Source organism: Tasmannia lanceolata, unplaced genomic scaffold (assembly GCF_043159265.1).
Source record: "Tasmannia lanceolata isolate RefF3 unplaced genomic scaffold, GAP_Taslan_0.1 ptg000003l, whole genome shotgun sequence".
Lineage (NCBI taxonomy): Eukaryota > Viridiplantae > Streptophyta > Magnoliopsida > Canellales > Winteraceae > Tasmannia > Tasmannia lanceolata.
The window spans coordinates 47927980-47940766 of record NW_027518680.1 but is presented as its reverse complement, the minus strand read 5'-3'; the positions used below and the strand labels follow the sequence as shown (position 1 = coordinate 47940766).

Here is a 12787-nt window from a genome sequence, read left to right as displayed (position 1 = left end):
GCGGAACGTTTAAGGCAAAATAATTTTTAGAAACAGTTTGCCCATGGCGGGCGACTGCGAGGGTCCGGTCGACCGCATAAGCCTTTTTCAAGCCAAAATATTTTTCAAACAGTTAGCCCTCTGCAGGCGACCGCGTTGACCTCGGTCGACTGCGCCGATAAAGATTTTGAAAATAAAAAAGGCACCCGATAAGGGCGAGCGACCGCCGTGGCTCGGTCGATGGCGACGGTATCGCGAATTAGCCGTTGGGGTCTGCAGTGGGTAGGTGCAACCACCCAGTTTTATTATAGTTTTGCCCTTAGTTCTTCCTAAATGAACTAGGGCTATTTAAACCCAACAAAGACCCTCATTACTGCCTTTTGAATATTTAAAAATCAAACTTAGAGCTATCTCTTGAAAATCAAAATGATCATTCTGCAAATCTCTTGAGCATTTAAACTTGCATTCACTTCTTGCCAAGAGAATCTCCCCAAGCATTTAGTTTCAATCATTGGGAGAATATTGTGAGCTTGAGAGTTGTATATGCCCTAAAGAGGCTTGAGAGCTTTTCATTCCCTATTTTCTTTTCTTTATTGTATTTGGAGTTGCAAAGAGGAGTTTCTTTCTTCAAGGCGGTGGTGCAACGAAGAAGAATGTCCTTGGAGGTTGATTGTAAACAAGGGCGTGTCCCCTTTGTGGAAGAGGTGATCATTTGTAAACACTTTGTGAGACGGCGTTGAGGAGTCTCACCGTAGTGGAGAAAATTCCAAGGAAATGCGAAGTACTTGGGTAGTGGAGTAGGTCAAGTTGTGACCTAACCATTATAAATCATCGTGTGGTCTCCTTACTCTTCCTCCTCTCTCTTGTGGTGTTGGTAATCTCTTTCCCTTTTATTTTAATATAACTTGAGCAAGGGTTAGAACTAATTAGGCCAAACTCACTTGCCCTAGCTTTTCAAATAGAAAAATTTGAAAACACCAATTCACCCCCCTCTTGGTTGTTGCCATTTGGGATTTCACTACTCTTTTGCTCTATGAGGGGTGTCTAAGCCCAAAAGGCCAAATGATGTATTTACAACCTCCCTTCTTCCATGTACAGCCTCCTTATATAAACAACATGAGTCATGTGCTTCCCCCACTCTCCCTTGGACAGCCCCTTCTTTATAATGTTCACTTCCTTTTCCTTCCGTGGACAACCCATTGAATGTATTTTATTATCTTTTACAGCCAAATGGTGAAGCCTCAAAACAAATATGCTTGCCTCCTTTTATTCTATGAACAGACCCTATGTAGGATATTCATGATTACTCCTACTCTTCAAGGGGGTGACTTGGGTAAGGTAGAGGGTGAGTAAAAAAAAACATGATATATTCATCTCCTTTCTTCTGTTAGACAGCCCCTTGGAGTGTAACTTCCTTCTCATTTTGAAATGATATCAACACAACTATGTTTTGATAGCTGTACCAATTCATTGCCCATGTTTAAATATTTGCTCACACCATCTTGTCTTTTCTACTGGAAGGGGGCCAATATTGACACACCCTTGGAATTTAAATTCACAACCCTTTTCCTCGTAACTGATATTAGCTCAACCATCTTTGATAATAGCACAAACTCGGATTGCCTTTTTCTCGATTTTTCGTCCGTTCTCACTGAAAATTTGTAGGGACATGCCTGGGAGTAGTAACAACACCTTGGTAATACTTGGAGCACAAATGTAGAAGACAAGTTAACGAAAATATCAAAATGTGGTTGCGGTTAAGCACTAAAGCTTAGGGGTGCAAATAAGGAGTGCCAATACCAAGAACTCAAGGGTATTTTGTAACTTTTCGAATTTTTGTAAAGATGAAAAAGAGGATTGGGGGGATATTACTGAGGTTTAGGGATCACTCAGGCTCCACAAAGGATTTCAAAAATTATCTGCAAATGGGCATTTTTTAGATTCTTTTGTGTTTTAGGGCTCAATTCTTCAGAAATTTTGGGCTTCGGTTTTGGAACTTTATTTGATTTTGGGGAATTAGGATTCGATCAAAATGGGGTGTCTACAGTAATATATATATATATATATATATATATATGAGCCGAGCCGGGCCTACCTCGGGCTTGGCTCGTTAAGCTTAACGAGCCTGGCCAGCCGGCTCGGTTCGGCTCATTAAGGATTCAAGCCGAGCTCAAGCCAAGCTTTTTCCAAGCCGAGCTCGAGCGAGCTTCCGAGCCGGAGCCAAAATTGACACCCTTATCTTTCCCCATTCAAATAGTGTTTGCTGTTTGTTACTTTCCTACAATTGACCTAAAAGAAGGCGATTCTCATTTTCCTAACACAAAAAAACAACGCCTAAAAAAAGCCTTTTTTACATTGAATTTGGCCTTTGCAAAAGCTACCACTACGCAGCAAGAACACAGTGAGAGGGAAAGGGAGAAGAGAAGAGAAATGGGAGAGAAAGGAAACCCTTGGCCTGGTATCTTCATACCCAATTCATGGAAAGAAGCTGCAAATTCCATAGCCTTCAATTCCTCAGATTCGCCCCCAATTGCATTCGTTTGTGGCGCCAAAAATAGCGGCAAATCCACCTTCTCGCGCCATCTTCTCAATACTCTATTGGGCAGGTTTGCAAATATATAGCTCTCTAAAAACCTGAGTTTTTCTATCTGAACGCTGTTTTTACTGTGGCTATCGGAAAGTTGCTTAAATTGATTCATTTGTTTTTTCAGTTATAATAAAGTAGCTTATCTTGATACTGATCTCGGGCAGCCAGAGTTTACAACTCCTGGTTGTCTTTCACTTCACGTCATCGACGAGCAAACACCAGGTATGTTTTTTTTTTTTTTCTTTCTTTTTTTATATTTTAAGTTGTCTTTTCTTAAGTAGTTGGTTGATTTTCCAAACAGCTGGAATTGGAGTTGTTTGTTTTTTTTTTGTTTTTTGTTTTTTGTTTTTTTGTTTTGCCCCGGGGGGGTGGTCTTTCTGCTTGTATGACCAAACTTTTGTCCTTTCTTCTTCTCAGATTTGACAATCCTATATATGAAAACACCAGTGAGGTATGCATTGCTAAATCTGGGTGTCCTTTGTTTTTTTTTCTGTTGTTACATTCACTAGGACATGTGGGGATGAAGGTCTTTCACAAATTAAAGGATATAATGGTGTTGGTTCTTGTCATGTTGCTTAATCTATATATATATATATATATATATATATATATATATATATATATATATTACCTATTTTGTCCTCCACAAATGGAGGGGTTAGGATGATCCTATGGAGCTGATTTTTGGTACACACCCTATCTATGATAGGGCCTTGCAAATGAATGGTTTGGATCACCACAGAAAATGTGGGACCCATGTGATTGGGGCGCTTAAGCTCACCAAACTTATGGTGAGCTTAAGCGCCCAATCACATTGGGGCCTACTTTGTTAGGATGATCCAAAGCATTCATTTGAAAGGCCCTTACATAGATGGGGTGTGTACCAAAAATCAGCTCCATAGGATCATCCTAACCCATCCATTTGTGGAGGTCAAAATGGACAGACATTATTTGTCCACAAATCTGCCCATTTTGTCCTCCACAAATGGAGGGGTTAGGATGATCCTATGGAGCTGATTTTTGGTACACACCCTATCTATGATAGGGCCTTGCAAATGAATGGTTTGGATCACCACAGAAAATGTGGGACCCATGTGATTGGGGCGCTTAAGCTCACCAACACTTTCCTCATATATATATATATATATATGTGTGTGTGTGTGTGTGTGTGTGGTATTTGCTAAGGTCCATCGCAAAAGGCTTTTCGCGGCTGGTCTGTCGCACATCAGACCAGTCACGTCGTGAATGGAGACAAAAGCTGTTGTCTTCATTTATGAGGTGGCTGGTCTGATGTGCGACAGAGCAGCCGCGAAATGCCTTTTGTGATGGACGCTAGCAATTCCCTACACACACACACACACACACACACACACACACACACACATATATATATATATATATATATATATATATATATATTTGTTCAAGACATTAAGAATTATAAAATATCTTGAAACAACATGAGTGCAGTAGATTCATTGCCAAATAAGCTGCGAGGACTATGATGTGATGCATATCTTAAGAAATCTACATTTATGGGTCTTCTATTCTCAAATCATATTTGCTGAATTAAGGGCTTTTTCGTCAACTTTTCTTGCATCAGTTACGCCCAGGTTGGAGAAAAATTGTCCCGGGTTCGCATCTTTGAGTGCCAACATCTTTAATAGTCCAACTTTCGAACGTTCTTTTGGAAATAACGAGCCTTGATTGCTGATTTTGAAAATCTCTCAATGTTGATCAAGCTAGAAAGTTATCGATCTTGAATTTGTCTCATGTTTCTTTCCAACTATATGAAATGTCTTTCATTCTTGGAAAAAACTATCCAATCTTTCAAATTTGATATACCAAACAAATGAATAATATTTTTGAGATCGGAACTCTTCTTATGAAGAATCAAAATTCATTTAAGGTATGGATGTACCTTCCTCAAGTAACTTTTCTTTAATAAACATACTTGATCCAGGAACAATTTCTATTTCTAGAAAATCATTTTCAAAAATAGCCTTGAAATCGAGTTTTTAGATTCATTCTTTCATCTATATTCTTTCCATCTTCTATACTTTCTTTTCCATCAATATCATAGATGAAACCACCTCCAATTTCACGGAACTTACCTTCAAGTTTTCCATTATTCTCTAGGACCAAGTCTGCATATTTTTGGCAAACGGCACTGTGGGGTTGAGAATCAATGTTGATTGAATATCATTCTCATTATCCAATGTATAATCTGTTTTTAATTCTCTACTTTCTTCCACAATCTTGGTGGTAGGGGAGGGTGGGTGGTACCGCTCTGATTGCAGCCAATCTTCCTAACCGCGCGCGGGCCGGGCTTAGAGCTTTTGCAAATTAAGAAGACTATAATCCTCCTCTTTACAAGATTTAGGTTTGTAATCTTCATTGGCAAGAGTGATTTTCTCAACACTCTTCACAAAAGAATATTTATTTTTCTACCCCCTATGATCTGTATCCTGATCATATTTGCATGGTCTCGCTAGGCACAAGCAATATGTAGCATGCATCTTTCAAAATTACATCACACCATACTTATTTTTTGTACTTGGGTCTTGTGCTGTCCCATGAATGGTTTCACTCAAAGAAGAGTCCAAGATGACTGTTGGAATCAATCCAAAGATCCAAACGTTCATAGATTTAAATATTCTAAAACTAGACTAATATTGCATGAAAAAAATCTCCAAAGCTACCCACAGAAAAGATCTAGGATAGAAAATAATAGAGCAAGAAAGAATAAATCCTCACAAACAGCTAGAGATAACCTAACTTGGAGAAAAGAGAGAAGAGAGATGAGAGAATAGATAATCACTTTTTTTTTGAATGGTTAGATAATTACTTATTTGAAGGTAAGAAACCAAAATCCAACACCAAGCTTGACCTCATATCCCCACGACTTGAGGGATGCAAGCTATGAATAGGAGCTTTATGTTTTCGTAAACAAACCAAGTCCAATGGCCTAGAATTCATAGAGTTTGAGTCCCCTTTTAGATCCTCTTTACATAATGGAAAATGAAAAGACAAACCGCCACTCAATTAAACCCCTGTCTTAATATAAACCCGTCTCCTTTTTTAGTCAACTAACAATAAAATTTTAAGTAAAAAGAAACTAATAATTAAACTTGAAGAGAAGTACACTGTTTAGATTCTCTACCCTTTAGTGGGACATGGTCCCCGCACATGCCAATCTTTGCTTACTCATGGCTCACTCATGCATTAGGCCCTGTAGGAAGCAAAATTAAGCAATGAGTATTAACAAGCACTTCACCTCCTTTCGTGCATCATTCTCTCTTGCACGCTTGACAGTGCTTTTTTTTTTTTTTTCAATTGTAATTTGTCATCCATCTCCCTTAAAGCAATGTTTTCATCAAATGCTTCATCCATAATGAAATCACGTTGTTTTCTTCATGGGGTAAACCTTGTTGAAAAGATATCAGATTGCCATCATTTCTTTTTCATTGATGATCTTTCGAGGTGATGGCAATGTCTTTTGAATCAACAAACACTGCACTTTGATATTTGATAAGAAATCACCTTTTCTGCGATTTTCATGGAAGAGAAGCTTATACATGCAATTTGTCATGAAACTCATATATTCCTACCTTTATTCCTGGGTCTTGCATTCTTTTTTCTACTCTAAAAAATTACTCCTACCCATAATTTCGTCCTTTATCTCGATCCCCATGGTCTCGACCTCAAACTTGGCATGCGGGAGCCCAACATCGATACAAAGTTTGATGTTAATTCGTCCATCATCATTCAACTCCCTGTCAACATTATATTCAGTCATCAGTTTCTCTCAACGCGTTGAATCCACAACCAGCATAAGTTGATTTAGCCTTTGTAACACTCCTTTTAGAATTTGCTCCACTTAATCAAGCCTTTAACGTGGATCAATAGTCTTCTTTAAAGGTGCCATACTTAGCAAGATAGAAGAAATATGAACAACCGAGTCCAAAATTCTCAGGTGGATGATCGGCGGGGAAGGGAGGAGGACTGGCAGTGCCTACTCTGTCGCTACCATAATTTTGGATGGCGGATTAGATATAGAAAGTGCCCGCAAGCTACATTGAATCCCCGCCCCCTCCCCCCTCCCGTTCATCCCGCACATCTTGGGAGGGGAGGGAAGACCCATAGGGAGATCTAAGTATGATCGAGATAATAGATCAGGAGCATGGTTTTGCTCTCCCTGTCAATATCTTAACTTTAGATGGCGGGATGATTGTCGCTGGTGTCATAGGACTAGAATCCCCTCAAAATGGGTTCCTCGTGCTAGCTCATCATCTAGAGTAGAATCCAATGGTGGTGAAGATGATCTTTGGCCTGATTCGGGTAAAATTTATCGCCACAAAAGTTCAGGGATTCCACTTTTATCTATCTCGGGCAGGGAAGTGGATGTGCGAATGGGTTCCCTAACAGCCTCCCTGATAGGGAAAAAGAAAAACCATAATGAGACCCTGCAGGAGCTCTGGAAATGGGCACAGGAGTCCTAGGAAATCCCATCTTTACATTGTCCTTCTTTGTTAGCGAAGAATGAAGTTCTTTTTATGTTTGAATCAGAATCACAAGCCTCACAGATCCTCGCTAAGGGACCTGCGGCCTTGGATAACCATTTGCCCTCCCTCTCACCATGGAAAAAGGATTTTATTCAAGGAGAGGAAGCTCTCTGGGTTCATTTTTATGGCATTCCACTCCACGCTTGGGCTGTTTCAACGGTGGAGGTGTTAGGGAGCCTTTTTGGTAAGGTTGTAGAAACTAAGATGGAAGACAACCACCAGAATTGTATGAGTTATGTCTCGACCAAGATTCTAGCCCCCCGCTGGCTTTTCCCTAATTCTGGTGTTAACCTCAAAGTTTTAGACCAGACCTATACCTTGGGGTTGAACTTTCGAAGGAAAATCCTTCTTCGCCGGCGGATCGACCTCGGGCGAGTAAAAGGCCTTTGCCTGATGAACCGTTCGGCCCTGTAGGGGATTCAAATTTTAAATCTAACCAATCAAATCCTTATGTCGGGATGCGTAAGAATGTGCCGTTGGTCTGCTTTGAAAAAAGTGTGATGAGACCTGAAGAGAGGAATTCAGATCATTCTGGGCTGTTGGTGAGTCCCGAGAAATATAAGCATAAATAGCCTGCCCTTAGGCGGAAGACTGCTTTGTTGGCGGCACCTTTCACCAATATCAATTCATTTTGTCCTCACTCTAGAGCCAGGAAGAGTTTTGACTATCGTGCCTCTGGCGGTTCTTACGATGGCTTAAATTCCCTAGTCAGGGGGTCAAGATCACAAGAAAATTTCCTTATGAATATATTGGGGAATATCTTGGTTTTAAAACCAGGATCAAGGAAGATAAACAGCAGATTGTTGAAGCTCCTAAAATTTTATTCCAAGTCTGGTAGGATAGGTCCCATCTATAGCTAACTCAGTAGCCGTGGATCCTAGGGTTGAAGGAGATTGTAGCGATTAAAGCGTTTATGGATGCATTGATTAACTTACCTTCCTAGTTGGGAAGTTGTCTTTTCAGTCTCCTAGCTCTCTCTCCTAGGAGCGGAGGCTTCAAGGCCATGGGTTGGTATTAAAAGGTACCCCCAACCTCTTTTTTTGAAGAGACTCAAGGATCTCTTTTTCCTGGTTACCATTAACAAAGGAGGATTGGCATCTCCTGATGATTCAGGAGAATCCTCATCTCACCTTGGAAGACGACATCTCAGGCTAGAGCCTCAAGCCGGACCGTTCTCTGGGTATTGACTCTGTGGGATTATTCTGTTCAAGGACGACTATTTACCATTATTCAGACACACTTTCTTTAAGATACTTGGGTTTGGAGATAGGGTTGGGTGGTGGCAAAAATGGGATAAGACTAAGGTGGTGGGTATTCGGCGGGTGGAAGAAAAGCCTACGACCAGCGAACCTCCGGAAGGCCTGAACATGATTCTAGAGGTTTTTCTCCTTCTCTCGCCACTGTCCCAGATACAACATAACATGGAGGAGGTTCCTTCGGTTTTGAAGACTTGCCTAGAAGCTCTAACTGAACGACTATCTAGTTGGTGATGACAAGTCTGTTTTGATGAATGCCTTGTCTCCTCCCTGTTTTTGAAAAGATGAGCACGGGACCTCAAGAAATAAAGAGCAGTGGAGGAAGAATTCGAAAGGAAAGTGAAATAGTTGCTCGACAAGGAGGAAGTGTATGGTAGTGTAGACCTCACTGTAGTAGTTGACCCTGAAGATTTTTGGTTTGTTACAGACTTAGGAGCATGCTTCTAGCCTCCCATATTTGATTCTATGTAATGCAAGTAGGGACCCCTGGTCCCCAATGTAGTTTTCATAGTATCAATGAAATTGTAAATTTTTTTAAAAAAAAATAGTCTTCTTTAGCTTCGAACAATTTTTAGAATCAAATGTACTTTGATGCCAATTTGATTCAAGTACTAGGAATCCACCAAAAGTAGAAAATTCCTCAGAAAATTGACCAACCACTTGAATCATCCAATAGATCTTGACAAACAATGCTATAGAGAATAAAAAATGATAATATATTTAATCAAAACATGATCAAAGGAGGGTAAAACCAAAAAGGATACTTTTGTAATTATCCATTGAACTCTTAAAAATTACTTTAATTACTTAGAACCCACCAAAACCTACTTAATTTTTTTCCAAAAAATAATGAAAATCACTATAAATCATCAACAACTTTTGTCACTAAGCTTGCCAATTTTTGTGATAAACGGAGCCCTGTAGAGCCCAATATTAATGCTATCACAGTGTTTCGAACCCCTTCATGCCGACTTTTTAATCTCAATGGATCCTCTTATCTTGAATAATCTTTGCTGAATTATGGGCTTATTCAGTAACTTTGCTTACGTCAAAGTGTAGCTAGTTGTTCCAAGGTCAATCTCCTGAAGTGATCTTCCTTGCCTATTCATATATGCTCTGTTTGGTTGCTGGTAGATGTTGGGAGGATTTGGAGAAGAGTAGTCAACTGGTGGATTAGTGGGGGATTTAGAATATGTTGTTTGGTTGTGTTGAAGATGTCTGGGAGATCTCTGAAATTAAGGCGGAGATTTGATCTCCCAAGAATTTCTTGCCAAATTTCTTCGATTTGGCGAAATTTCTCGAGTAGAATTGGAGGGTGCCACATCAGCCGACAAGAGCCCGACAAAGGCGGTGTTCAAAGTTCCCTAATTTGCTAAAAAGGCAACCAAACAAGCTTCGACAATTCAAGAGAAGATCATCTCCCGTTATTCTCCTCAAAAATAGGTAACCAAACAGAGCAATATGGTGTGGTGCCTTGTAAAAAACAATAAATTTAAACAGAATTACCAGAAGAGTCATCTTGTGGTTGGTCATATTAAGTTGCCAAGTTATTTCGATTTATTGGTTGTTTTTACTGAGATTGACTGGACCTTGAATTTATTATCTGTACCTCTGACTGAGGTAGGAGATATGTGACTATTTCAGCAGTCACTTGTATCCTCAAAAGACAAACAACTCTTTGAATAGTTGCCTAAAATTCTGTGGAAGAGTGATCAAGAAGGTAAATTGTAGATACTCCAAGAAATACACATTATTCGTTATTTTTTCAGTCGGTTTCTTTCCTAAGTTTTGAGCTTCTCATTTCGGTGTTGCAACCCACAATTGAAATAGCTTCCATTGAGCTTGTCTGGATCCTGTAAATAATTTGTTGGTGAACATTTTTCTGTAAGCAAAGTAATCTAATTAGGGAGAAGATATTGTCTTAAAGGCAGTAACTTCGTAGCGTGCCTCAGATCCGGTTCTGCAACTGTTTGTTTTATCATCTTGATCAATATTTTTTTGTTTTTTACTATGATTTAGTCGACACTTTAAATTTATTGCTGACATGTGTGTCGACATTGTCATTCCTTTCAACACATATTGACATTCCTTCCGACCCTTGTAAATGTACTGCTCCAAGTGTTAGAATCAAGGTTGCTAGAGCGGGAATCGAAGGCTCCCGGGATGGTCGGAAGTGGGAATCGTGAAGTCGCCGGAGTCACCGGGGAGTCCAGGGAGTCACCGGGGAGTCCAGGGAGTCACCGGGGAATCGTCGGGGAATCGCTGGGGAGTTGGGCATCGCCAGGGAATCTCCGGGGAATCGCCGAGAAATCGCATTTCACATAACATTAAACCGCAGTTCGGAATTGGGTTTTCGGGGAATCAAAAACCGCGATTCCCAAAAGTGGGAATCGGGTTTCCGGCGAATCCGAACCTGGATTCCCAGTTTTTGAGGATTCGAAAAGATTCCCGTTTCGGATTCGAGAACCCGGGAATCGAGGTTCGCCACTCCCAGGGAAGAATCCTGCTTCCTTGGTCAGAATTAATGTGGGCATGTTAACACATGTTTGTACCAAGTGTGAAATACTGTTTTATTATTGGATATCGTGTTTGCCTCATCTTTCATGATTAATTCTTCTTTTAACTATTCTGTAATTAGTATTTGTTGTTACTAACCCCCAATCCTAAACAAACCTTTCTTCAAATATTATATTCATATATCATATTGCCACTAGCCCCCCTGACTGCATCCTCCTTGCCCCAGTGGGGTTTCCTTCTTGAATTTTTACTTCTTTCTTTTCCTTTCTTCATCCTTGTATAGACCTCCTCGGTCTTTGCTTTCTATGAATGAAAATCCATTACCATTCAAAAAAAAAAACAAAAACATATTGGTCTCTCTTTCCATTGCGTATTGGAGATTGAGGAGATTGGACTAATGAAGGCACTGTTATTTGACTTTAAGTTTCTTAATTGTAAGATTTATTAGTTTTTTTAATAGATATGACTTTTATTTTGTTACAAATTATGATTAGTAATCGGTAATTTGTGTGTATGTGTGTATGGGTGTGTCTCCATTTCTTGATTTTTAGGGTTGCTGTGTCAGACACCTCGTATCTGTGTCTGCATATCATAGATTTTATACCCAACCCTATACTATATAATATGGTGAACCCTATCAATTCTCTGGGACAAATTTTCCCTAGGCATCTCAGAAATGCACTTATGATATTACGTCTTATTGTGAAAATTTGCCTGCGTACATTTTGGTCCTTCACAAGTTACTTTTATGATGCTCACATATTGTGAGCATTTTGTCAAATTAGTCCCGTAAGGAGCCAAGTGGAGTGGAACTGAGAACTTGTGCAACATGTATACATTTTGTTTTATTAGTTCAAAAGGATAAATACATTATCTACAGGTAGAGATTGTCTATTCTTGAAGCTTGATATGATTGGAGAAACTTTGGCATGCAATCCTCATCATTCCTTTTTTATCAGAGCATAACTTTGTTTAGTGAGCGATACCTTATAGATTATTGCTGTTCAAGTTTGTTATTTGGGAAAGTCCTTTTCTTGTGCCTTTACTTCTCGATCCAATCATTCCTGTTGGAGATCTATTTTGTGTTACTTCTGAAGATTTTCTATTAATTTCAGGTGCTTTTTCTTTGGTGACACTTCTTCAAAAAGAGATCCAGAAGCTTATTTGGATAACATCTTTCGCCTTTATGATTACTTCCAAATGGAGTACTATAAATCAAATGAGCTTGAGGATTCAAATATTCAGCTGCCTCTTGTTATTAATACACCAGGATGGGTGAAAGGTGCATTACCACTTCGATATTATTTGCTTTCTTGAGTCAGAAATTGCATTCTGACAAGTGGAAATTATAATAGAATGTTTGGGATCTTGTAGCAGCTCTTTTTAAGAGGAAATTCTATAGTATTTATGAATAAAATATACTGCTACGAAAATAGCCTCACAAAATTTCACTTCATTTTTTTCCTATCCAAGGTATCGGTTATGATATTCTGGTAAAGATGTTGAGGTATATTTCTCCCACCCATGTGGTTCAGATACGTATCTCTGCTGAGAGTAAAAATTTACCGAAGGGGGCATTCTGGCTGGATGGTAATCAAAGGGGGGTGGATTTGATTGACATCAGTTCAGCACGCCAAGACTCCACAAACAGATCGTGAGTTTTTACCTATCTATATATTCTGTGTCTTCGTTTCTAGCATTTCTGCCAAGCAGGTTTGCTTTTGCATTATTAATTGAACACAAATTTGATGCATTCATGTCCCTCTACTATTGTAAATGTTTCACAAAATCTGTTTTGACTTTTACTAAAATCCATTTCGTACATGAAATCTGTTGCTTGTACTTGCTTAGTTCAAATTTTATGCAAAAAAAAAAGATTATCT

At 39.4% G+C, this 12787-nt stretch overlaps 1 protein-coding gene across 2 annotated transcripts in view; it reads left to right on the top strand.

The window, feature by feature from the left end:
• The first annotated feature begins 2258 nt into the window (after positions 1-2258).
• LOC143855316 (polynucleotide 5'-hydroxyl-kinase NOL9-like) overlaps positions 2259-12787 on the top strand; it is a 51736-nt gene continuing 41207 nt past the window's right edge. For both annotated transcript variants that reach the window (XR_013237827.1, XM_077365497.1), the window contains exons 1-5: positions 2259-2585; positions 2691-2788; positions 2984-3017; positions 12020-12186; positions 12378-12558. Coding sequence is in view for 1 of the 2 variants with exons in the window: in XM_077365497.1 (XP_077221612.1) it covers positions 2410-2585; positions 2691-2788; positions 2984-3017; positions 12020-12186; positions 12378-12558 (656 nt within the window). In the remaining variant the exon portion in view is untranslated. The remainder of the gene's footprint in view (positions 2586-2690; positions 2789-2983; positions 3018-12019; positions 12187-12377; positions 12559-12787) is intronic.